Source organism: Micromys minutus (genome assembly GCF_963924665.1).
Source record: "Micromys minutus genome assembly, chromosome: 32".
NCBI lineage: Eukaryota > Metazoa > Chordata > Mammalia > Rodentia > Muridae > Micromys > Micromys minutus.
This window is the reverse complement of record NC_137967.1, coordinates 17,109,462-17,134,071: the sequence shown is the minus strand read 5'-3', so window position 1 is coordinate 17,134,071 and position 24,610 is coordinate 17,109,462. Positions and strand designations below refer to the sequence as shown.

The 24,610-nt window shown below is 49.5% G+C and overlaps 1 protein-coding gene across 1 annotated transcript; it reads right to left on the bottom strand.

The window, feature by feature from the left end:
* Positions 1-1,470: 1,470 nt before the first annotated feature.
* On the bottom strand, positions 1,471-22,146 carry ITPKC (inositol-trisphosphate 3-kinase C). The gene is made up of 7 exons (XM_080908307.1): positions 20,976-22,146; positions 12,752-12,854; positions 10,598-10,811; positions 8,219-8,423; positions 6,848-6,949; positions 6,199-6,270; positions 1,471-2,665 (listed from the first exon to the last, which is right to left on the bottom strand). The coding sequence occupies exons 1-7, from the start codon at positions 22,104-22,106 to the stop codon at positions 2,462-2,464; spliced, it is 2,031 nt and encodes a 676-aa protein (XP_080764433.1). The 5' UTR covers positions 22,107-22,146; the 3' UTR covers positions 1,471-2,461.
* Positions 22,147-24,610: the final 2,464 nt, after the last annotated feature.

Below are 24,610 nucleotides of genomic sequence, written 5' to 3'. Positions count from 1 at the left end.
GATCTCTGGAAGAGCAGTCAGTGCTCTTAACCACTGAGCCATCTCTCCAGCCCCCCAATTGGTCCTTCTTTGGGGGCATTTTTAAGACACTATCAGTTGGCGGAGCTCCTTCAAGAGCCTGAACCCCCTGCTTGTTCCCATCCCCAAGTTTGTTCACAGAACAGGAGTTAACCCAACTTCCTTCTTGGCACATGAAGACTTGCTCATCTACCTGACAGCTGTGATGGCCTTTCAGATACTGTGGGTACCGGCAGCAGCCTTGAGCTGAGTATGATCACTTCCCTTGAGCTGGCAGGATGGCTTAATGGGTAAAGGTGCTTGTCCAGCCTGATGACCCAGGGCCGCATGTAGCAGAACAAGAACTGATTCCCATAGGTTGCTCTCACTTCCATTTGCTTGCTGTGGTACATGTACATTCACATAAATTCAAATGTAATAAAAAGATGTTTTTTAACCCTTAGTCCCCCTAACTTCTCCATCTCAGCTCCAATATCATTTCCTCTTCATGGAGTCCCCAGGATGCCTCCCCTTCCACATAATGAGGAGAATGTTTGTTGGGTCTTTTTTTCTAAGGCAGATTTTGTCATGTTCTGCAGCCCAGGCCCACCTCAGTCATGCTGGGTGGTGGGCCAGGCCTACAATCCCAGCATTTGGAAGAGAAGCCAGTTCAAGCTCGTCATCAGGTGCCTGACAAGTTCAGGGCCAACTTGAGCTGTAAAAGACTGAAGTAGATCGTGGGCAGCCCGTGGGCGTCTTCCCGAGCATCAACTCTTCAGTACTAAAGAGGAAGTGCAGAAGGGGCAAACGACCTGGGCCACTGCAGTGCTCCCAGCCCCTGCAAAAGGTCCCATTCTAGGAGAGCTGTACGGTGACAGTGCCAAGGCACGCAGGGTCACCCAGCATCTGGAGGCTACACAAGAGGACCTCAAGTTCCAGACCAACTTGAGCTACACAGTGTAATAGTTTTTAGTTTTAAGAAAGAGGTTGGGGAGATGGCTCAGCAATTAAAACCACTCCTTGATTTTACAGTTTGGATCCAGAACCCAAATCAGGCAAGTCTGAGGGCAGGGCGTGTCACGTGCTCTTCTGGCCTCCTTGGGTACCCAAATACACATAGTGTGCATACACACAACGTACAACTCTTGTGTATGTTTTCAAAACTATTTCTCTGTAGTGCTGGTTATCCTAGAACTCATTCTTAGACCAAGCTGGCCTTGAACTCAAGAGATCCACCTGCCTCTGCCTCCTTCCCCCCAGGTGCTAGGGTTTTTTAAGCAGCCTCACCACCCAGATATAAGTCTTTTAAAATGTAAAAAACCAGGAATAATGGCATTTCTGAGTCTTGAATGAGTAATGAACCTCCTCAGCCTGCTCACTCTCCCAAGGTGATTGACACCCCAGAGTATGAATGTCAGATGCCAAGAAAATACCCACAACATTGATTTCGTCCTGTTTATTGGGGTGCTACTGTAGACGGGAGACACAGTAAAGCCATTTTGCCTCAATTCCCTGACACCATCACCCCAGCTAACTACCTCGTGTATAAATATATATTTATATATAAAGTCAGTCAGTAAAAAAGGAAGACCTCGGGGCCTCAGCTTAGAAGAGGTAGGTTCCTGTCCTTGCCGAGCCCATGAGTGTGGGCCAGGAAGCCAAGGTTCTGGAGCAGTGCTGGAGCTCAGGGACAGAGTGGTTCTACCCCATCCCAGAGTTCTAGAGTCTTTGGTTAGAACCAGGTAGTCAGTCCATGGTTAGGGCCAAAAGCCCCACCCACTTGTGCTTCTGGGTAACCTGGCACTTCATTCTGTGTGTGAAGCTGTCTGGCTCCCAAGGAGAAGCCTCCAACCCTGCCTCAGAAACTCCTTCCTGGCACTGGACCCTTCTAAGACAAGATTCCGTCCTGAGGCTGGAGCTGACGCAGCAAGGAAGGAAGATGGTCACAGTGCGGGTGGGTAAGGCTGTGGTCCGGGTCTGCAGCAGCTTAGAGTCCACAAAGGAACAGAAAGCTGGCCCCACAGGAGCATTAGGTCTCGTAGCATCTGCAAGTACCCCAGGATGTCACACCCTCCTCTAAGCACTTGGATGGGGCCGTCACGGGCCCAGGTGGACAAGTAGCTCCTGCGGGTCTTCACAAATGATGCCTGGTCCTCTGGGGAACAAAAGCCAATCTGTTGGCTCTAGGCTCAGAGAGCTAAGTCAGGGAAGAGTTCATTCTTCCAGCTGTGGCCTCTGGTACTCCTTCAGAAGCTTCCTAGCTGGTCAGGATTCCCCGTTCATGTTCTGCTAACTCTATGCCTCCACCTGTCTTGTTTTCCATATCATAAGGGACCCCCAAGCTCCTCAGACCACACTGGTCTGGTGACACCTTGAGACACTTCATCTTCCATCAGCAGCCCCAGGCCCTCTTCCAGCCAGACACGTGCTACCCTGCAAGTGAGCCCAGCAGTAGCAGATGACGTCAGCTCTGGGCCAGCTCCTGAAGGAGGGAGATCAAATTGTCCAGACCCCAGAGGTAGCCATCCTCACGGTTGCCCTCAGCCCAAGGCAGCCTGTGACTGAGCGTCTGCTGGTCAGGCAGGGCCACTGTCTTGCCGAAGTCAATCATCCAAACCTTGGCCAGGCCAGTGTGGTCATGTACAAAGAGAAGGGAACTGCCCACTACCTGCGGCAGATAGAGAAAAGCAGTCAGAGGAGCAAGCACTAGCCATGATTCCCCATTGAGCATTAAAGCAGGGTGGTAGACAGCAGAAACTCTGGAATGAGGCTACCCGAGTTCAAATCCTAACTCTGATGCTTGGGCAACTATTTTACTCTCTCTATGACTCTGCTTCTAGATATACCATCTGAGAATAATTGGAAAATTTACACATAGTGGCCATAAAGCATTTCAAATGGTTCCTGAAACACAACAAATGTTACAATTATCGTGTGTGTGTGTGTGTGTGTGTGTGTGTGTGTGTGTGAGTGTGTCCCAGAGACTCCAATAAACTAAGCAGGAGTTCACAGAGAGCTACAGAGCTAACCCCTGTCACCTTCACTTCCTATCTCTTATTTCTTTGTTCTACAGGGTCTTAGTCCCAGATGGTCCTGAGCTACCCAGAGAGCCAAGGATGTCCTTGAACTCCAGATCCTCCTGCCTCTACCTCCTACGTGCTGAGATTACAGACTACACCAAGATGCCTGGCTTCTCTTATGGTTTGTTTGTATTAACAAGGCTTCCTCCTACAGGCCAGGCTGGCCTGCCTCCCAACCCTCCTGCTTCCTTCTCCTTAGTGCTAACAGCGTGAGCCAGCAGTTCACTGGGTTATTTACTGCACAAACTCAAATGTAGTCCCAGCCCTGACCGACTCAGTAACTCAGGCTCGACAGAAGACCTGGAGAACTTCTGGACTGTGGCTGATGACATTAGGCAAGTGGTTTCCTCCCTCCAGCCTTGGTGTCCAGTCTGGAGAATGGAGAAGTCATTAACCCTCTACCCCCTAGGGTCACCAGAAGCACCCTACAAGCCACAGGCTTCTAAAGTGCCTCCCAGTGTCTGCCTTGAAGTCCTACAGCCACAAGCTTGAGGTCAACCTGGGCTGCATAGTGAGTTGCAGGCCTGCGGAAGCTAAGAGAGAAGACTCGCCTCACTAACCCAGCCACGGTGACACACGCCTTTAACTCCAGCACTCAGAGGCAGGCCAACCTGGGCTACAAAGTGAACAGATGGGCCAGTGATATGGCTCAGCACATAAAGGTGCTTGCCACCAAACCTGATGACCTAAGTAAGTTTGATTTCTGGGACCCACATGGTGGAAATTCAGGTGTCTGTCTAAAGAGCCACATGCTGCTAGACCTTGTGATTGCAGGCCTTAACCTGAGGCAGGAGGATTAAAAGTCCAAGGCCTGTAGCCTACAGAGTGAGCTCTTGAGTGTGGGGAGATTTGGGGCCACTTGCTTGGCAGGAATCTGACTTTGAACCAAGACAAGGCTCAGGCAGGAATCTGACTTTGGGCTAGGACTGGGAAGTAGGCTCAGGCAGGAATCTGACTTTGGGCTAGGACTGGGAAGTAGGCTCAGGCAGGAATCTGACTTTGGGCTAGGACTGGGAAGTAGGCTCAGGTATCCTGGTCATCTGATCAGACCCTAGAAACAGCGATCATGGGACTTTATTACCTTGCGTGTTCCTTAACCTAGAACTGACCTTATTATCTGCATTAAAATGGTATGAAAGCAGATTAGAAAAATAAACCCTCTTCAGCCTTAGAACAGGTTGAGGTCGGGCTACAGTGTTGCCCAATTGTCTTTTTCTTTTTAATCCTCTCCCCATCTACCCTCCAGAACCTGTTGACTGACTGAGCTGGCCCGGTCACTTGAGTAGCATGGGCAACTTAAACCCTGTCTCAAAATAAAACCCCACAGAAGTTAACCTGCTTTATATAGTGAGTTCCAGACCCTGCCTAGAAAAAAATAAAAATAAAGGGTGAAGAGTTAGGGCTACAGGTCAGTTGGTAGGGTGTCTGCCTATAAGCATGTAACACACACCCATTATCCCACACCCAGGAAGTAGAGGTAGGCTGATCAAAGTCCAGTGTCATCCTGAGCTATGTGGTAACAGGTCAGCCTGGGCTACATGAGACCTTTTTTTTTTTTTTAATTTTATGTATATGAATACACTGTTGCTAATACAGCAGAAGAGATCCCGTTACTGTGAGCCACCATGTGGGTGCTGGGAATTGAACTCAGTGCCCTTAACCGCTGGGCTATCGCTCTAGCCCTGAGACCCTGTCTTGTGTGTGAGGAAGGAATGTAGCTCAGAGGTAGAGCACTTGCCTGGCAGACGTGAGATCCTGAGTTCAAATCTCCTACCACACAGAAAAGAAGAGACAGATGCCAGCCAGGGGCAGATGCTGTTACCATATGGCAAGCATCCAGGGGTGCTATGTCTCTCCGGTTGTCACGGGAAACTGCCAATGCCTACTCCTGTGTATTTTAAATGGAGGAAGGCAAAACCAAACACAAGGAGAGCCTGAAGATAGTAAGAGGGACAATGGTGACATTTGCCCAAAGCAAACATGAGTGACAGCTGGCATTCTCTGGTGGTCTGATATTAGCCTATTTATTAACCTTCCTCTGGGCCCACGTGACTGCTGCTGTCTAACTGTAAGTGCCAGAGACACTGAAGCCTCGTGGGGTGGCTGCCTGGGCTGAGGAAGCTTGAACAGCTAGGAAGTCAGAGGTGCCACTGAGGAAAGGGAAAAGGGCTAGGGGGAGGGGGAGGGAATGAAGAAAAGACAATATGAAACCATCACTTCTCTGACTTTCAAACAGCCTCAGAACGATCCAAGTCTCCTAAGAGACAGAGGGTGACAGCAAGCATAGTGGCATACCACTATAATCCTAGCACTGAGGCAGGAGGATGAAGAGTTCTCCCCCAGCCTAGGCTACATGAAACCTACAAAAACAAAAGATCCCAGGGGACTTGCTGCCAAGCCCGGTGACCTGAGTTTCATCTCATGAACTCACATGTTAGGAAGAGCAAACTGGCTCTCTCATGTTTGTCCTCTGTGTTCCAAGTGTGCACAAGCCCACACACATTACAAATAAATGAAAACACACAGAAAAAAATCCAGCCTGAGAGACAGGCTAGAAGGAAAGGGCAGGAAGCACCCAGCAAAGGGCGGTACTTGGAGCCACATCACTGCAGTCATAAACTAATTCTAAGAACCTGGAGAACTGAATGAGTGTCTCTGCACACCCTAAAGGTCACTCTCTAGTGACTCTCAATCCTCAGCAGTCCTGGGAGTGGGGTGCCACCACCTTTGCCCCGCCTGAGCAATTGAAACCAGCCGGGTCCAGAAGGCTGGGTGTGGAGGCGTTCCCGGTAATCCCTGCATGTGGAAGGAAGATTGTACAGGCCACCCTGCGCTACATGGGATGGGGGCGTCAAAAAAAAAAAAAAATGCCTCTCACAAAGAAAAAACAAGGACTGAGTGTGCTCAACGCAGTGAATGAGAGACCCTGGTTTTGACGCCTACCCTGGAAATAAAAAAGGAGACTGAGGCCCAAGAAAGCAAGTCCAGGGACATAGAGCAGCACCAGCCGCATCCAGACCCTCTGGCTTGAATCCACGCTCCCGTCCCTCCTTTCCCGAATCCCCTTCGCCAAGTCCTACACTGGAGCCCACAGACACCTATTGGTACCCAGGATGCGCACCTCATGGGTCTTGAAGAAGGGAGAATTCTCCAGAGTCTCTCGGAGGTCCTCCAGTCGTGCCACGTACTTTCTCTGTGTGTGAGAGAGACGGTCTTTCATTAGCACAGAAACACAGCAAGACCTCACCCTGACAGCCCAGACAGACAGGCAAGATGAAATAAAAGGAACCAAGGAGATGGCAGGAAGAGATAGTAACGGGGTGGAGCCAGTAAGGTGGTACCCCCAAGAGTGAGACAGATTACATGAACCCCCACCTATCCCCACAGCTCCCCCATGAGAGGGAGAGTCAATTTCCCCTTTCCCTGAGCTGAGCCTTGGTCTATCCTGCCCAACAGAAGGTTGCCATGCTGTGCCTAGACGCCAGGAGGCCGTGTACTTAAGCCGCTAGCTCAGCTTCCTGTTCCCATGGTAAGAACAGCACAAGCCTGCTGTATTGAACACGCAGACACCCAAGTCCTGAACAAGGCTGTAAACCAAGATAGACACTAAAGCTATTCTTAGCCAAGCCACTAGCTGATGGCAGATCGTGAGCAAAGCTGGCCAGGATCAGTCTAGCCCAGCACAGCCCAGAGGGAGGAAGCCAGCCGCAGAGGCAACAATAAATGCTGGCTTATCTACTACATTTTAGGATTCAGGCGGTTCCACTTACCAGGATTCCAAGGTCCCCATTCACAAAGTCTTCCAACACCTTTGTCACCTGCTCCAGAGCCTGTGTCTTCTTGAAGTTGGTGTTGCAGGTCCCATCGACCTTCTGCAAAGGAAGATGGGAAATGCTGCCAGGTGTGCTGTTTCCCCTCCATCACTGGGCAACCTCAGGACCCTCCTGATGAGCCCTATTCAGGGAACCAGTCCACCTGCCTAGCCCAACTCAACCCAGCCACCAGCACACTTTTAAGTAAGCTGTCCTTCCACTTTTAACAACACAGTTACAGTTGAGCCCAACCAGCAAAACATGCTGTTAGGGGGCCTGGGTCTAGCTTCAGTCGAGATTCTGCTACTGTCCAACAGTGTGGGCTTAAGCAAGTCTGTCTCTTTTTGAGACAGGGTCCCACGTATCTGAGGCTCACCAAAAATTCACTACGTAGCTAGTAGCTAAGGCTAGCCTCCTGATCCTGCCTCCATTTCCCAAGTGCATTACCTCATTTAGCTTAAACAAGTCCTATTCCCTGCCTCAGCCTCAAATGCCTCATCAGGAAAATGGGAACACTTGTGTATGTACTGCCGAGAGCTGGTGTGTGGTTGCCTGAGGCTGGGCATGTGCTTTTTTTTCTTTATGCTTAAACTGAATTCAAACTCCTGGTCTCCTGCTTCCACCTCCTAAGTGCTAGGATTTCACACAGGAGCCACCACAACTGGCTATTTAAACTTACTGTGTGATTAATTATTCACACAGACGTGGGGCGGGGATACTGTGTCCACAGTCTCCCTCGGATGTGCTAGTGTTCTGTACCACTGCTCTAATCTTTACTTAGTTTCTACCATTTGTTTGTCTAGTGTTTCTGAGAATTGAACCTGAAGCCTCACACATGCTCAGCCAGGCCTCTAACAATGAGCCACATCTCCCAGGCCTCTTTTCCCACCCCTGAGACAAGGTATCTCTAAGTTGCCCAGGTTGGTCTCGAACTCACTCTGTAACCCAGACCGAGTCTGCAGTCCTCATGGGGATGAAAGATCTATGCTACCACATCCAGTTTTTCTAAATATATTGAATTTACAAAGTAAAACCGTGAACGATCCTTCCCGCTGTTATACTTCAAGATGGAAGGAGGACCAGGCGTGGGAGGCCAGGGAGGCTGGGACAGACAAAAAGTGGGGCTCTGGAAAGGGAAGATGTTCTAGCAGACAGATAAACAAACCTTGCCTCTGGTACATGCTGGAGTGAGAAGCCTTCCTTTCCCTAGGCCACAAATACCCCATAAGAAGCCAGTCCCCTGTTCCAGTCCCAGAACTCTTGAGTGTCAAAAAAACAAAAACCACCCCCCCCCCCAAAAAAAAAACCTGACTAGCTCCTGGGTCTCACCTTGATGCCTTCAATACGGAAGCCCAGGGTAGAAGTTGAACTCAGGGTTTCCCTCCACTGCATATATCGGGGTTTGGTGACCCCTCCCTGAGCATGCTCCTCTGGGGTGGGAGCCCCTGGGTCCACTGCCACCATCTTCTCATACATATCTTTCCGGGGCTTAGGCCGTTCCCGGGCCTTCACCAGCTCCTCTTCCAGGTAGGTCCTGAGCACACAGGATAGACCAAAGGAAACCGTTAAGCACAGAGCTGGAGGGCTCACGTCTCCTGATAATAAGACACATTTTGCTGGGAATGAAGGCACAGGTGTTTGATCCCAACACTTGGAGGACAGAGGCTGGTGGACCTCTGTGAGTTCAAGGTTAGCCAGAGCTGTATAGGTAGACTCTGTCTCAAAACAAACAAGAGCCCAGTGCACTAGAAAAGTTTAAACAACACATTTATAGAAGAAAACAAGAGAATGGTTTCATGATATTAAGGTAAGCAAAGACTTTTTTTCTTTTTTTCTCAAGACAGGGTGTTTTTAATGTGGCCCTGGCTGTCCTGAAACTTACTCTGTAGACTTTGACCTCACAGAGATCCTCTTGACTCTGCCTCCGTGGTGCTGGGATTAAAGGCATACACCACCACATCCTGGCTAAGATTTTTTTTTTTTTTTTCAAACACAAGGCCATTAATAACAACAATAACAGACAAACTACATTTGACAAAACAGAAGTACTTCAGCTCCTTGGTGTTTGTCCTCTACTTACCTAAAATACTTGGGACCAGGAACTGGAGAGATGGCTTAGTGGTTAAGAACACTGTCGGTTCTTCCAGAGGACCTAAGTTCCAATGCCAGCATCAAAAGGTGGCTCTCAAGTGTCTGTGACTCTAGTCCCAAGGATTCTAACACTTCATTCTGGCTTCCACAGGCATCAGGCTCACAAATATACGTGCAGGCACAAAATTTGCACACATAATTAAAAAATAATTTCCAGCACCCGCGTGGCAGTTTACAACTGTCTGTAATTCAGTTCCAGATTTAACGCCCCCTTCTGGACTTCTTGGGCACTAGGGACACACGTGGTAGACCAGCATGCATCAGGCAAAACACCCCAGACACACAGAATTAAATAAACAAATAAATAAAAGGAAATAAAACTTGGAACCAAAGGCGCCCGACTTTGAAGTTTTCAGATTTTAGAATTACTGAATGAGGCTCCCAATTTCACAGTATATTTTCAATTTCAGGTTTCTAAAACCATGTGTCTATTTATTGGCAGCGGGAAAATGCTTATGAAGGGGTGAGGGACAACCTGCAGCAGCTGGTTCTTTTCCACCGTGTGGGGTCATGGCGGTGGAACTCAGGATGTCAGGTTGGATACCCTGAGCTTTTATCCAATGAACCATCTCACAAGTTTACTGAACTTTGAGACAGGTTCTCCCTATGTAGCCTCCCACCCTCATCTGGAACAGTATACAGACCAGGTTAGCCCCAAACTCAGGGATTTTAACTGCCTCTGCCGCCTGAGAGCGAAATATAAAGATAAGAATTATTTATTTTTATTATTTTCATTCATTATATGTGAGTCTGTGCGGATATACGGACATCACGTCGTATATAAAGGAGCCCTCGGAGGCCAGCGGCAGGCCTTAGATTCCCTCAGATCTGGGGTGACAAATGCTATGATGATTACCACATGGGTGCTGGGAACCCAACCCAGGTCCTCTGGAAGAGCAGCCATTACCTGTAACCAGTAAGTCATTTCTCCAGCCCCAGAATTATTTTCAAAGAGGAAACAATGTTGGTTTATTAAAAGAAAGCAAGATCCCCACCCCCTCATGACTAGAAAAGGTTCCAAGGGGGAAAAACACCAGATTCTGTATTAGAGTTGTTTCATGTTTAATTAAAAGAGTGAAATGGCAAATGCAAGGCCATGAGTTTGGTCCTTGTTCCAGGAAAAGTGAGAGAAAGGAGTTAGAAAATATGCACGTATCAAGTGTGTGTGTGTGTGTGTGTGTGTGTGCGCTCGCGCGCACATGCTCGTGGAAAACAAAAAGTTTATATCCAGAATATTTAAACAACTAACCAAAAAAATTAATAAAACAGGTGATATCAAGATAGAACCAAGAATATCGAGATGGAGCAACAGGCTGGCACACCTGGAACCCTCACAGCATGTCAGCACACCTGGAACCCTCACAGCATGTCAGCACACCTGGAACCCTCACAGCATGTCGGCACACCTGGAACCCTCACAGCATGTCAGCACACCTGGAACCCTCATGGACCACTGGCAGGAGCACACACCAGTGCAGCTACTCTGAATTTACTTGGCCCTAGTTTCATAACTGTTCACAACTTACCCTGACTGGCCCATGGCTGCCCCAATCTTACCTGCTGCCCATCTTGCAGTCCATGATAGAGGGGCCCTCAAAGTCTGCCAGGAGATCTTCCATCTGGTTGAAGGCCTGGCCATCCCGTTGCACCGTGCCAAAATAAGCAGGCACAAAAGGCCGCAGGGGGTCTTCCATCAGCAACTCCAGGCTGCGCTGCTCATACTGACAGAAACGTTTCAGAATCCGACCATCCTCACCAGCCTGGAAGTTCCCTGTGGGAAGCAAGACCAAGAAGAGGTCAGAGCCTGATCTGCCACCTGCCATTTCTCTGCATGCATCAGACAGCAGCCATTGTCATTCTGTCTCTCCCTTCCTCTCTGTGTGTGGATCTGAGACATGGCATCTTGTTTGTTTGTTTGGAGACAGCTAGACTTAAACTCATAAAAACTCACCTGCCACCCAGTGCTAGGACTAAAGTCATGGGTTCCTACTCTCAGCTAACACTTGGTCTTAAATGGGCCTATTTCTACTTTGTGTTCTCACATGGTCCTGCATACAGCATACAGATACAATTATTTGTTTTGTAACTTAAAATAATATTTACTTTTATATACATGTGTGTGTGTGTGTGTGTGAGTGTTCACAGAGGCCAGAAGACGGCATTAGATCCTCTAAAGCTGGAGCTACAGGCAATTGAGAGCTGCCCAATGCCTTCCAGAAGAGCAATGCATGCTCTTAACCACTGAGCCATCTTGTCAGATACTTTTATAATTTAAAAGAGTTTTGTTGTTATTCCATGAGAACCTGAGCAGAAGTAATTGAGGATGTGAGTCAGGACCACCCTGTGAAGGAAGTTCTCACCTTCAACACTTCAACTACTTCAGCGCTTCCCCGGATTCTAGAGATGAAGCTCAGGAGGTCTGGCTTGCACAGAAAATGCCTTTACTCAGGTAGCCATCCTGCCAGCCCCATTTTGTGATTTTAATGAGTGCTTTTGTCTCTGAGGCAACCGTGACCGCTCAGTTAACAATTAGAAGGTTTAGGCAGGAGGACAGACCTGGACTGGGGAGTTTGAGCCCAGTCCAGGACACACAGTGAATTCAAGGCACACCTAGATTATATGGCAATACTCTAGGTATAAAATAAATAAATTCATAATTCTGAAATTATCTGGAGCACATAAACAGCTAAGATAGAATTCCAAATTTTTCCCTTTCTTTTCTTAAAGGCAATAAGATAGTTTTGCTTTGCTTTGTTGACATAAGGTCTTGCTCTGTAGCCCAGGCTGGCCTCAAAGTTGACAATCCCCCTGCTTCAGCCTTCCAAGTGCTGGGACTATAAATGTGTGGCAAACCAAGCTTGGTGAGACAACCCTTTTAACCCCAGGATTTAGGAAGCAGAGACAGGAGTCTGAGCTCTCGGTGAGTTTGAAGCCAGCCTGGTCTACACGGTGTGTTCCAGACCAGTCAGGACTACACAGTGAGACCCTGCCTCAAACAAACAAGCAAATGATAATAAAATAGGTGTGTGCTGACATGCCCAGCCTTCAGATGACATTCTTCAAAGATGGTGGCAACAGTGTTCTCTGCTCTACCTAAGATCTCGCTGTGTGATGTGGTAAGCCCTGTTTTTCTTCCAGCTGAGTCACAGGACAACACCATTTGGCTTTGGTTTACTGAACGTTGGCCATGCATAAGCAGACTTCAGGGACTGGTGGCTGTGTTTCCCACCAGCCTGTCCCACTTAGTGTTTTGTTCTTAACTCTTCAGTTAATCCTGTAAGGGCAGTAAGACGTGTTCTACATTAATGTGGGGAACTGAATCCCAGCCTGTCTAGGGTCACTCCTAAGTAAGTAGGGTGACAGGCAGTAAGTACCCACCCACTCTGAAGCTGAGATTCAACCCACCAGCAGAGGCCTGGCCGGGCATGACAGCGCAGCTTTCCATCCCGGCACTCAGAGGGCAGAGGTGGGTGGGTCTCTGAAATCAAGGCCAGCCTGGTCCACAGAATGAGTTCTAGGCTAGAAAGGGCCATATGGACCCTATCTCAAAATAAATAACTAGGCCTAAATGTTTCTCAGAGCAGCCCTGTAGGTAGGGACTTGTCACCAAACCAGTGCTAAAGGCAGTAAGAGTATCCAGAGCAGGGCTTTCCTAGCCCGCATACCTATGCCAAGCCCTGACGACCTGTCAACCGAGCCCCCCAATCTCACCAGCATGTCCGGAAAGCTGGACCCACGGGTAGTAGTGCTTATGGAAGGAGACCACAAAGGGTGAGTACTTCAGAACTGTCTTCAGCTTCTTCCAGGGCTTGCTCTGTAGGGAGGGTGAACACAGGTATGGATTAAGGCCAGGGAATTACTGTCCTGGTGGGTCCCTCTAGTGGGAGTGATGTCACCCCACTTAGTCCGGTGATGATGAGACCACCTAGTGGGGAAGAGTCTGTCTCTATGTCTTTGTCATAGGAGGAAGGATAGGCTAGGTTTGGTTACTGTAGCAATAGCCAAAGCACAGAAGTCAAACCTCCTGCCTCTCAATAAGGTCAGGTCTGGGCAAACCATAGAGATGGAGTGGAGGCTGACTGGGGGGAGGGGGTCAGAGACAGACTGTTCTAGAGTTATAGAACGCGAGTTGCCAAGGGCTCTGGTTTGTCCCTTTCAGGCAGCTCTTTGCCCTCCTGAACTGAGGTTACTGACTTGCAAGGCTGTGAACTGTGATGTCACTTCCAGGCGGAAGCTGCAGACCAAGTCAGGAGCTCCCTTTTCAGTTCCCTGTTGGCAGGGAGCTGGGCCGGAATGGGCCCTGGTCCCTAAAGGAGGACAGCACAGAGCAGGACACCCCAGCCATAGCGGATCTGTCATGGAGTGTGAGCAAAACTTGTGCTGAGGCTCCAAGTCATTCGCATTTGGGGACAATCTGTTCATATAGCAGATCTTTTCTTTTTTTTAATTAGATTTATTTATATGTATCAAAGTTTTGCTTGTATGTATGGACATGCATGCATACCTGGGGGCCATGGGTCAGAAGAAAGCATTGGCTTCCCTGAAACTGGAGTTTGTGGGTGGTTGTGCACCATCATGTGGGTGCTGGGAACTGAACCCTGAGCCATCTCTCCAGCCCCACTCGAGTCGGCCTTTACTGTGACTAACGAGACAAGCAAGGAGACTTGAAGGAAGTACAGAGGGGCTAGAGAGAAAGCTCAGGGGTTAAACATATCCTTACAGAGGATCCCGGTTACCCACATTTGGTACCCCCTGGGGCAGTTCACAACTGCCTCTGACTCCTGTTCCAGAGGACTCAACACCCTGTTCTGGCCTCCATAGGTATGAGACTGGTGTGCAAAGCCCACCCCTACACACATATGGAAATCATTTTAAAAAACAGTCTCATGCAGGGCATTGTGGTGTGCACCTAGAATTCATGGCCAGCCTGCTTTATATAGTACCCACATAGCTGGTCACAGTACCATAGTGAGACCCTGCCAAATGAATAAATCAATAAATCTTAATGTGTGGGTTTTGGTTTGTTTGTTTGTTTGTAGACAGGGTTTCTCTGTGTAGCTCTGGCTGTACTGGAACTCAGAGATTTGCCTGCCTCTGCCTTCTGAGTGCTGGGATTATAGGTTTGTACCACCACGCCCAGCCCATAAAATGTTAATGAAAGAAAGAAAGAAAGAAAGAAAGAAAGAAAGAAAGAAAGAAAAGAAAAGAAAAATATGGAAAGCCAGGCAAGCATTTCTGTAACAAAACTTAATGCTGGTTCAGGGGGTAAAAGTATTTGCTGCCAAGCTGAAGACTTGAGTTCAATCCCTGAAACCCACAGGGGAGGAGAGAGGCAACTCCCAGAAGCTGTCATGGGACCCGAACAGTGCCTGTTGAAAGACTACTGAAGAGCAGAAAGGAAAGGATAGACGGAAGGGAGGGGGAAGAGGGGCGGAGGGAGAGGTGGGGGCGGGGGGGGGGGACAGAAAACCAGGGAGGGGCTGGGGCGCAGCTCAGCAGAAGTGTGCGGTCGGTCGCAGTGGCACAGGCTCTGCACCTGATGTGAGCGCTAAGGAGCCAATGCAGAGCAGGCTTTGGTCACCTCACTCAGGCTGCTTCACAGCCGACTCAGGCACGTGCGCGCCTGCATACACGCACTCGTCCCAGGCCCCTGTGGCCCTTAGCATGAACTGGGAGAGCGGGTTACAGGCAGAGAGGGCAGCAGCACGCTCACCCGGCGCTGCCCTCGGGGTCAAGGGTATGTTTTCTCACAGCTCCCCATCAGATAGCGAGCTGGAGGGAGCCAGATGCTAAGCAGGGAGTCGGGGTGTTGGGCCGCATGGGATCCAGGAAGGGCTATTTTCTCCCATGGGGAGGAGATGATTAATTCAAGGTTCCTGTTTACTAAGCACCTGGAACATTCCAGGCACCATGACAAAGACTCTGTGTGCCATACCCTATTTAATCCTAAAAACAGCCCCAGGAAGATGTTTGTCTGTGTCACAGGGGAGGAAACAGGAGGTGAAGCCACTGGCCTAATATCACCAGAACAGTGCTGGGTTTCTGGTTCTGGGGTTTCTGACTCCATTGCCCGCAGGCTAACCCACTGCCTTCCAGTTGGACTGAAGCTTATGTAGGGAGGTGGACTTGCTGGGCTACAAGTATGTCTTAGTTCCTGCTCTGATACAGCAGGTGTCCAGAAACACTGGCTACCTGACACTGCCTTTGATTATCATAAACACCTGCCCCCATATCTCTCTCATTCACCGACACTGGGAATGGCACCCCAAACCTCCAGCATGCTAGACAAGATCAGCACAAGTGCTCTACCACTGAGCCTCAACCCCAGCTCCTCTCACTGGGGGATTCTAGGCAGGGGCTCTACCACTGAGCCACACTCCCAGCCCCTCACTGGGGGATTCTAGGCAGGGGCTCTACCACTGAGCCACACTCCCAGCCCCTCACTGGGGGATTCTAGGCAGAGGAATTACCACTGGGCCACGCCCCCAGCCCCTCACTGGGGGATTCTAGGCAGGGGCTCTACCACTGAGCCACGCCCCCAGTCCCTCCCTGGGGGATTCTAGGCAGGGGCTCTTCCACTGAGCCCCAGCCCTTTATCTTAATCTGTGCTTTCTGGGAATAGTTGCAGCTCACACACACCCTCTTCTAGGAAGCTCTCCGTTGATACCTTAGATCTGCCTAACTGTATCCAATGGATTCTCACAACCCTAAGCTTCTCTCACCCCAGCCCTGCCCTCTCAAGCTGCCAGTGTCTGGAGATTCATCTGGGTCGCCCACCACCCTGGAAGTCCCATAATAGTGTCTAGAGGAAGGCAGATCTCTGTGAGTTCAAGATCAATCTGGTCTACATGAACGTTCCATGCCAGCGAGGAGGACTACATGGTAAGATCCGGTGTCAGAAGATCACATATAAAGAGCCATCCCTCCATCACCAGGGGCAGCAAAGCACAGGAGCTTAGGAAACAAATACTGTTTATAACCAGATGAAAACGAAGGACAGAAGGCCAGGCACTGGTTCACACTTGTAGGTGGAGGATGAGGAGTTCGAGGTCACTTTAAACTACAGTTCAAGGCCAGCCAGTGCTATGAGACCTTGTTTTAAAAACAAATGGGGGTGGAGGGGTGGGAGGGAGCAGGCCACTTTGGTCAGATGTGATTTCAAAATTAAAGAGAAGGAAACGGGGAACTGTCAGCTGCAGGAACATGTGGAGGCGTGAAGTGGCAAGCCAGGAGGACAGTCAGGACAGCAGAGGGTGGCTGAGCGAAGCCTGGAGACAGGAGATTATGAGCACAGCCTGAGTGCCCCGTGGGTTCAGGAAGTGTTTGGCAGAGCGTGGCTGGAAAGACAAAGAGGCCTGGGAATAAGGCAGGCAGGTCAGCAGGACCCCCAGGCCGAAGGGCTTAAAATGGAAAGTTTGAAATGAAACTCCAGCTAGGAGTAAGTCAAAAATTGTGACTTTTACTTAGCCAATACCGAGCACAAGGTGCCTTTCCGTGCCTCAGTTTCCCCATCTATAAGACAAAGATGAGAGGAGAGTGATAACCTCCCAGTACTGCCGGCACTCAAAGGCACAGACCACTAGGGAGGCAGAGGCAGGAAGATCAAATGTTCCAGGCCATCCTACACCACAAAGTGAGACCCAAGGTCAAAACAACTGGGCTGGGCGGTGGCGGCACATGCCTTTGTTTGATCTTGGGGAGGCAGAGGCAGGCAGATTTTCGAGTTCGAGGTCACCATAGTTTCAGGACAGCCAGAGCTATACAGAGAAATCCTTGTCTGAGAAGCCAAACAAATAAAACAAGAACAAAAAACCAAATGGTTATAAACAAAGAAAAGGGGGAAAGGGAGGGAGGAAGGGAGGGAGGGCAGGCAAGTGAACACCAGGTACAGGTTTGTGATCCCAGCTACTTAGGAGGCCGATTGAGAGAGGAAGAAGGCAGAGCCAAGCCTGACAGGAATACACACCGAGTTCAAGGCCTGGGCAATGTTGGAAAAACCTGCCTCAAAGTAAACACTGGAAAAGAGGGTTGTGAGCATAGACCAGGAGTGCAGTGCTAGGTCCATTCAGTTCCTCAGGTTCCATGACACATGCACACGAGCACAGGCATACACACATGCACACACTCATGCATGCATGAGCACATACATACACATGTACGGATAATGCTAACAAAAGCAGAGCTGGTGAGATGGCTCAGCAGGTAAATAAATGTTACTTGCTCCCAAACCAGACAACCTGTGTTTGATCTCCTACATGGTCAATGGAGAGAAATAACGTCCCCAAGTTGTCTCGTGGCCTTTAAGAGCCTTCATGAGCCCACTGTGGCATGTGCACATCCACACACTAAATAAGCATAATACATACATACATACACACACATACATACACACACATACACACATATATATACATACACACATACATACATACATACACACATACATACATATACACATACATACACACATACACACATACATACATACATACACACACATTCATACACACACATACACACACATATATACATACACACATACATACATACATACACACATACATACATACATACACACATACATACATACACACATACGTACATACATACATACATACACACATACATACATACACACATACATACATACATACATACATACACACACATTCATACACACACATACACACACATATATACATACACACATACATACATACATACACACATACATACATACATACACACATACACACATACATACATACACACATACGTACATACATACATACATACACACATACATACATACACACATACATACATACACACATACGTACATACATACATATATACACACACATTCATACACACACATACACACATATATATACATACACACATACATACATACATACACACACACATATATACATACACACATACATACATACATACACACATACATACATATACACATACATACATACATACATACATACATAGAAACAGTGAAGGAAAAATAAATAAAGCTCCACAGCACGGTAGAGCACAGTTGTAATCCAAGCATTCAAGAGCTTGAGGCGACAGTGCTGCCTTAAGTTCAAGACCAGCCAGGGCTACATCTGCACAGCAAGTTCCAAGCCTCTCTGCACCACTTAACAAGACTACTCAGTAAGTCTCAAAGACAGAGGACAGAAGATGGGGGGGGGCGGGGCGGGGAGAGAAGGGGTGTAGGAATCTAGGCAGACACTTCCAGTTCCTGTTTGCAAAGGGTTTGAATGTATTTATTTTGGGGAGGGAGGTTTCATACTGCAGCCCAGGCGCATTTCAAATCTAGGTTAATCTTTTGCCTCCGCCTCTCAAATGCTGGGATTACATGTGTGAGCACCAGGCCTAGGGGTTAAATTGTTGTTTATAGACAGGATCTCACTGTGTCATGGCTCTGGAAGGCCTGGAATTCACTGTGTAGACCAGACCTATCTGCCTCTGCCTATGGCACGTGGCTCCCTAGGGGTTAAACCTTAAGTGTGTGACAACTTTGGATAGGATGAGTGATCTGTGCCCTGATTTCTTCATCTGGAAGAAGGGACAACAGTGTGTGTCACAGGACTACCATGCAGAGTGACAAAATAGCGGCACAGTTGCGGTCCTCCGTGTTACTGTGGCTCTTTGTTGTGCAGGTCCAAGTCAGCTGTGCAGAGACGTCAGGAGGAGAGGGGCGGGCACAGGAAAGAGCCATGGCAGCAAGCCCTGGAGGGTTGGCTCTTTAACACGTCTAGGCACGTCTGTTTCTCACAGCTGGGACCACATGTGTGAACACATCCCAGAGGGAGGTACACAAGCTAAGGGGGGCGGGGGGTGTGTGAGATCACGGTAGATTCTAAGGCCTGAAGCCCAATGGGGAGACTCCACAGACAAGCTGGCAACCAGATGAACTCTGCACCTCACCCGAGGCTCTTTTCCACACCTGTGTCTGCACTGCCCCTCCCTCCCTGAACCTGCCCGGCCTGCTCCTCTGATTCACCCGGGTAGAACCGCACCCAGGCTGGGGGCAACAGTGGGAATAAATAAGAGTCTGAAGGGGCCCCTAGGGAAACCCAGTACAGGGGATTAGGTGGGTACCTGGATAGGCTGAGGGTCCCTGAGCATCTAAAGAAAAGCTAGAGACAGCAGGCCTTACAGTCGGCCCGTGACTGTAATCCCAGCGCTAGGGAGGACCCAGGCAGCAAGATTGTTATCACAAGTTCAAGGCTAGCCTGGGTAAATAAATGGCGACTGCATGGCCTGGCTGAGGGTCCTTGAACAGTTTTGCCCTCTGAACTTTTTTTTTTTGAAGGTTTTTTTTTTTTTTTTTTTAATGATATGTGTGTGGGTGTGGGCAGCTGTAAGTAACTTCGAGTATACACAAAGGTCAGAGGCTTTGGATCCCTTGGAAACGGAGTTACAGGCAGTCAGGAGCAGCCCCACGGTGCTGGAAATCAATTTGGTCTTCTGCAAGCGCAGTCCGTTGGTTTAACTGCTGAACCATCTCTGCAGCCCCCTCCCCACCTTTGAATAGCTAAAGGAAGCTGGAGGAAGCTGGGCCTCTTGCCTCCTGTCATCCCAGTCTTTGGAAAGCCCAAAGTAACAAAACTGTTACCAGTTGGCCCTTGGAACAGCTAATAGAAGCTGGAGGGAGCAGTTTGTGTTGGTTCAGGCCTGTAAGCTCAGCCTTGATAAAGGGTTGGGGGCAAGGAGCTGGAGAGATGGCTTGAAATACTTGCTGCTCTTAAAGAGGGCTGAGGTCTGATTCCCAGCACTTAAATGGTGGCTCACACCATCTGTAACACCAGTTCTAGGTCTGACTCCCTCTTCTGACCTTCCTGGGCAGCAGGCATCCATACAGGTAGTACACACACATATATGTGCAAGCAAAGCACACATACATGTAAAATAAATAAATCTAAGTAAAAATAAATAAATAAATACTTTTTTTTAAAAAAGGCTTACGGCATCAGGGTGGCTGCAAGTTCAAAGCAAGCCTTGCTTCATAGTAAGTGTGGACACATGAGTGGGCATGGTGGCACACCCCTGTCTGTAATTCCTGAAAGGCAGAGGCACGGTGATCTTAGCAAGCTGGAGTCTGGTCTGCAAGCCAGCCTGGTCTACACAGCAAATCTATCTTATAGGAGATGGGATACAGTGCAGTGGAACATGCCTGTAATCCTAGAAGTTGGATGATCAGTTCAAGGCCAGCCTCAGTAACATAGTAAGTCTGAGGCCAGTATGGGCCACAGAAAAATGTCTAAAAGAGATTTTAAAAAAGGGGGGAGGGGACCAAATAGGCCAAGGGTTAAATCAATACATCTGAGAACGTATATATATAAATTGGTGTGTTTTGCCTCCATATGTCTGCCTGAGGGCATCAGATCCCCTGGAACTGAAGTTACAGACAGTTGGTGAACTGCTGTGTGGGTGGGATTTGAACCTGGGTCCTTTAGGAAGAACAGCCAGTGCTCTTAACCACTGAGCCATCTCTCCAGCCCCTTATTATGATATTCTTAAGAGCTGTGCACCAGACCCCCTCCGGAGGATTCAACAAAAGTCACGGATCTTTTATGTAAAATTATGTGTCCACCTAGACTCACACTCGGGTACAATCTCAGGGGTTCCTAGGCATGATTATGTGAGTCTCCACTGCAGATAGCTCCCAAGAACTGGTGACGGGGGATGGGGGGAGACGGATATGAAAGAGCAAAGGGGGGGCGCTCATGAAATGGGTTAATAACCTCGCTGTCACAGGGAGGTGGTCAGTGAATGGAAGAGAGCTAGGGATGAAATTATTGGCAGGCAGCTAAGAGTAACCTGGAAGAGGGCTTTCTAAGCCAAGGATGTGAGGACATGAGATTTGGGGTGATGGGGCATGCTCTGGGGAAGAATGGGTCCTACTCACTCCAGATTTGTCCTCAGGATCGCTGGTACCTCCACTCCCGGCCACCAAATCATCCTCAGATTCATCAAAAGAGGAGGCAGAAGAGAAGCCGCCGGTGCCCCCCTCAATCCGGGATCGGGGTTCCACCGGCTGGGCCTCAGGCTCAGGAGTCTCTGGGGTGATGATAAGGCGGGGCACAGGGCACAGGGAGCTGCACTCCAGGTGGGAGCACAGGTTAGTCACCAACTCCCCAGGATCTGGTTCCACTAATAGATCATCTCCACTGGACTCCCCCAAAATGCTGTCAGCCCAGGGGCCACTAGGGCCAGGTTGAGTCAAGACACCGTCAGTGTCTTGCGCTGGAAAACCACCACTTCCAGGCTGTCTGCAGGCAGTACTAGGTCCTAGGACGGAGCCATCAGTTTGGGACTCTATCCAGAAGCCGTCGGCGTCATGTGGCGTCCTGGAACCATCTGCAGACAATTCTTTGCAGGAGGTTCCAGCACTCGGTACCTCTGGTGGGGGGCAGACTGGGTGAGTTTGGAGTTTGGACATGCCTTGGTGGGTCCGGAGGTGATCAACCCAGGGCTTGCCCCTCTCTGGCGGAGTCTGACACAGCTCGGAACTGTCCAGTTCGGTCCAGGACTCATCAAACCCTGGTTGGGTACAGAGGCTGGCTCTCTTTGGCCGAGACTGGAGGTCAGATCTGTGAAGATCAGTTCGAAAGCCATCTGTCCAGGAACCGGCCATCTCCATCTCAGCCTGGGGACTGTTCCCTTTTGGATGTTTCTGGAGGTTGAACCCGTCTGGCTTCTTATTTTGGCTGGGCTTCTCCGACGCAACTCCTAGGCCGGCTGCTTCGCACCCCTCGTGTCCGACTCCACGCGATTCTCCCTGTGGACCGTCCGGACACGGCGCAGGCCCGAGGTCGTTCCTCTCCGCCTCGGAGTGCAGGCTGGACCCCTCAATCCAGGCCCGAGGACCGCCCCCCTCCGGCCGTCCCGTCGGGCCACCTGCTCCCGGCCCAGGTCGCTGCAGTCCCGGCTGTCGCCGCCGCCCACCTCGCAGCGCCTCCAGCCCCATGCGGGCCTCGGCTGGCAGTGCGTCGGCCTCCGCCTCGCTCAGGCTCCCCCGGCACGGGCAGCGCCTCATGCCCGCTCCCTCGGCTCGGGCTTCGGCCCGTCCGGCTCCTCCTTCCCCTTTAAATCCTACGAGGGGTGTGGCTGGGGAGCCCCAACTCGTGGGTTCCGGCCCGCTGAGCTCCAGGCCGCCCGGAGATGCAGGGGTTAACCGATACTCCACCTCCCAGGGAAAGCCCAAAACACGGCCCTTGCCGGATGTGACGAGTGACGAGTGTGGGGCGGAGCCTCGGGTGGCCCCGCGTGTCTGGTGCTGGCCCGGGTCTAAGTCGTGCGCCCCCGCTGCCTTTCCCTACCTCGCTTACCCCACCCCAGTAACAAGTTCAACCATGCACCCACTCAACGTTCAGAGACATGATGGACTTTCCAAGGACTTGAGACATCCCCATGGGCGAAGTTAGAGTGCTGTCGCTTCTCAGTTACCTTCAGTGTCTTTCCCTTCCACTAAATGTCCCGTGAGAACCTGATGTCTAGGTGGGCACAGTGGGAATCTGTAATCCCAACACTTGGGAGATGGAGGTTGGAGGTTCAGGAGTTCGAGGTCATTCTTAGCTCCATAGCCAGTCCCTAGTCAGGGGTTCGATCCCAGGACTACCTCCTGCAACATTTGTGCATAAATAAATTTACTATGTTTGTTTGTTTCCAAAGAATTCCGGGGCTAGCCCGGTATGTGCTGCACACCTTTAATTACTGCACTAAGGGGTCAAAGGCAGGTGGATCTCTGTGAGTTCAAGGCCAGCCTGGTTCACAAAGTGAGTTCTAGGACAGCCAGGTTCTATTACACTGAGAAACGGTGTATTGAAAAAAAAAAAAAAAAGCAACAGTTCCAGGGCTGGAGAGATGGATCTGCAGTTAAGAGCCCTTAGTTGAACTAGGAGTTTGATTTCCGACACATTGTATGGGAGTCACAGTCATCTGTAACTACAGTTCTAGAGCATTGCACACCCTCTTCTGGTTTCTTCGGGGCATGCTTAGCATCCACAGACATACTCGCACATATAAAATTACCCACACACGTAAAATTAAATCTTTATAAGTCTGGCATGCTTTTAATCCCCAGTACTGAGGAGGCAGAGGCAGACAGATCTCCAAATTTATGCCCGTTCCAAGTCAGCCAGAGCTACATATAGAAGCCCTGTCTCGAATAATAATAAATAGGTAAGTCCTTTTCAGAAAAGAATTCCAGTGTTTAAAACAATGACGAAATCTCATGTCTAAACCATGGGTGATGTTCTGTGATCATACCACACGGGAGGCCGAGACAAGATGTTCCCGTGTTTCACTAGCCCAACACCAGCCTGGCATACATGGTAAGAGCCTGTTTCAAATAGCCCGAGCCTGAGGATTTACTTTTGTGGCAGGGCATGGGCACAGGACCTTGGAGTTTTAAATAAGTAATAAAGATGATCTCATTCTAGAGGAATTAGGTTCTAGGCTCTGACACTAGATCATTACCTCTGTGTTGGTTTGTTCTTTGATTACCTCTGTGTATGTGTGTAACCTGTGCAGGTGCGTGCATTCAGGTGCCTTTGGAGGCCAGGAAGAGGTATTCAGGTCTGGAGTTGGGGTTACAGATGGTTTAAGCTTCCCAGGTGGATGCTCGGAACTGGGGACCCAGATCCTTTGGAAGAAAAGCAAGCAAGCATTCTTAACTGCTGAGCCCTCTCCAGCAGTTCGTTTCATTTCTTCTGGTTTTGGTTGTTTGTTTTGAGACAGGGTTTTTCTGTATCCTTGGAACTCACAGAGATCCTCCTGCCTCTGCCTCCTGAGTGCCACCACCTCCTGGCACCTCTTGTTTTTTTTAATGCTGAGGCTCACACGCTGTATCACTGAGATATACCTCCAGCTCCATACTTTCCTCTTTTATTTATTTTGAGATAGGGTCTCATGTAGCCCAGGCTAGCCTCAAAACCAAGGATAACCTTAAGTTCTTGCTTCTGCTACTTCTGTCTTCCAAATGCTGGGATTATAGACATCTACTACCATAATTGCCTTCACAAATCCCAGGGAGGGCTTTGAGTTCAAGTTATACCCTTTCCTTGCCTTTTTTTTTGGGGGGGGGGCAAAAATATAAACTCAGGTACATGAAGTTTGTGGTAAAAAGTCACTGTGAGCCATGGCCCTGGGGGATTTTTATCGTCTGAGGTGATTTTTCAGCCTATCCTTTATGGCAAGCAGCCTGCAGCTCCTGAGTCAGGCCCTCCCTCACCTTTGGAAGAGGACTAGAGGTGCTTTCGATCTTGAAATTGAGTCACCCATTGAATGGACACAGAGCACAGGCCCAAGGCTCCAGGATGAGTCATGTCTTCATAGGCTAATGAGAAGTCAGATACAGGAACCCGCCTCATACATACATCATACAAATTAGAGAACAGGAGGTCCAGAGGCGGAGGAGGGCTCTTCTGACGTCACACAGTAAAGAGACAGCCTCAAGGAGGCCTAATTCCCGACAAAGGGGGGTGGGGCTAGACATCCACAGTAGCGTGCTGTGCTAGGAGGAACACATCTGTGGTTCTC

What these genes read in the sequence shown, in the direction of transcription:
- ITPKC (XM_080908307.1), bottom strand. Translation starts at nt 22,106, where the DNA reads ATGAGGCGCTGCCCGTGCCGGGGGAGCCTGAGCGAGGCGGAGGCCGAC. An exon ending in CCAGCTTTCCGGACATGCTG is followed by an intron (nt 10,812 to 12,751) that starts GTGAGATTGGGG and finishes TGCTTCCCACAG; the next exon opens with GGAACTTCCAGGCTGGTGAG. An exon ending in GACTGCAAGATGGGCAGCAG is followed by an intron (nt 8,424 to 10,597) that starts GTAAGATTGGGG and finishes CTGTGTGCTCAG; the next exon opens with GACCTACCTGGAAGAGGAGC.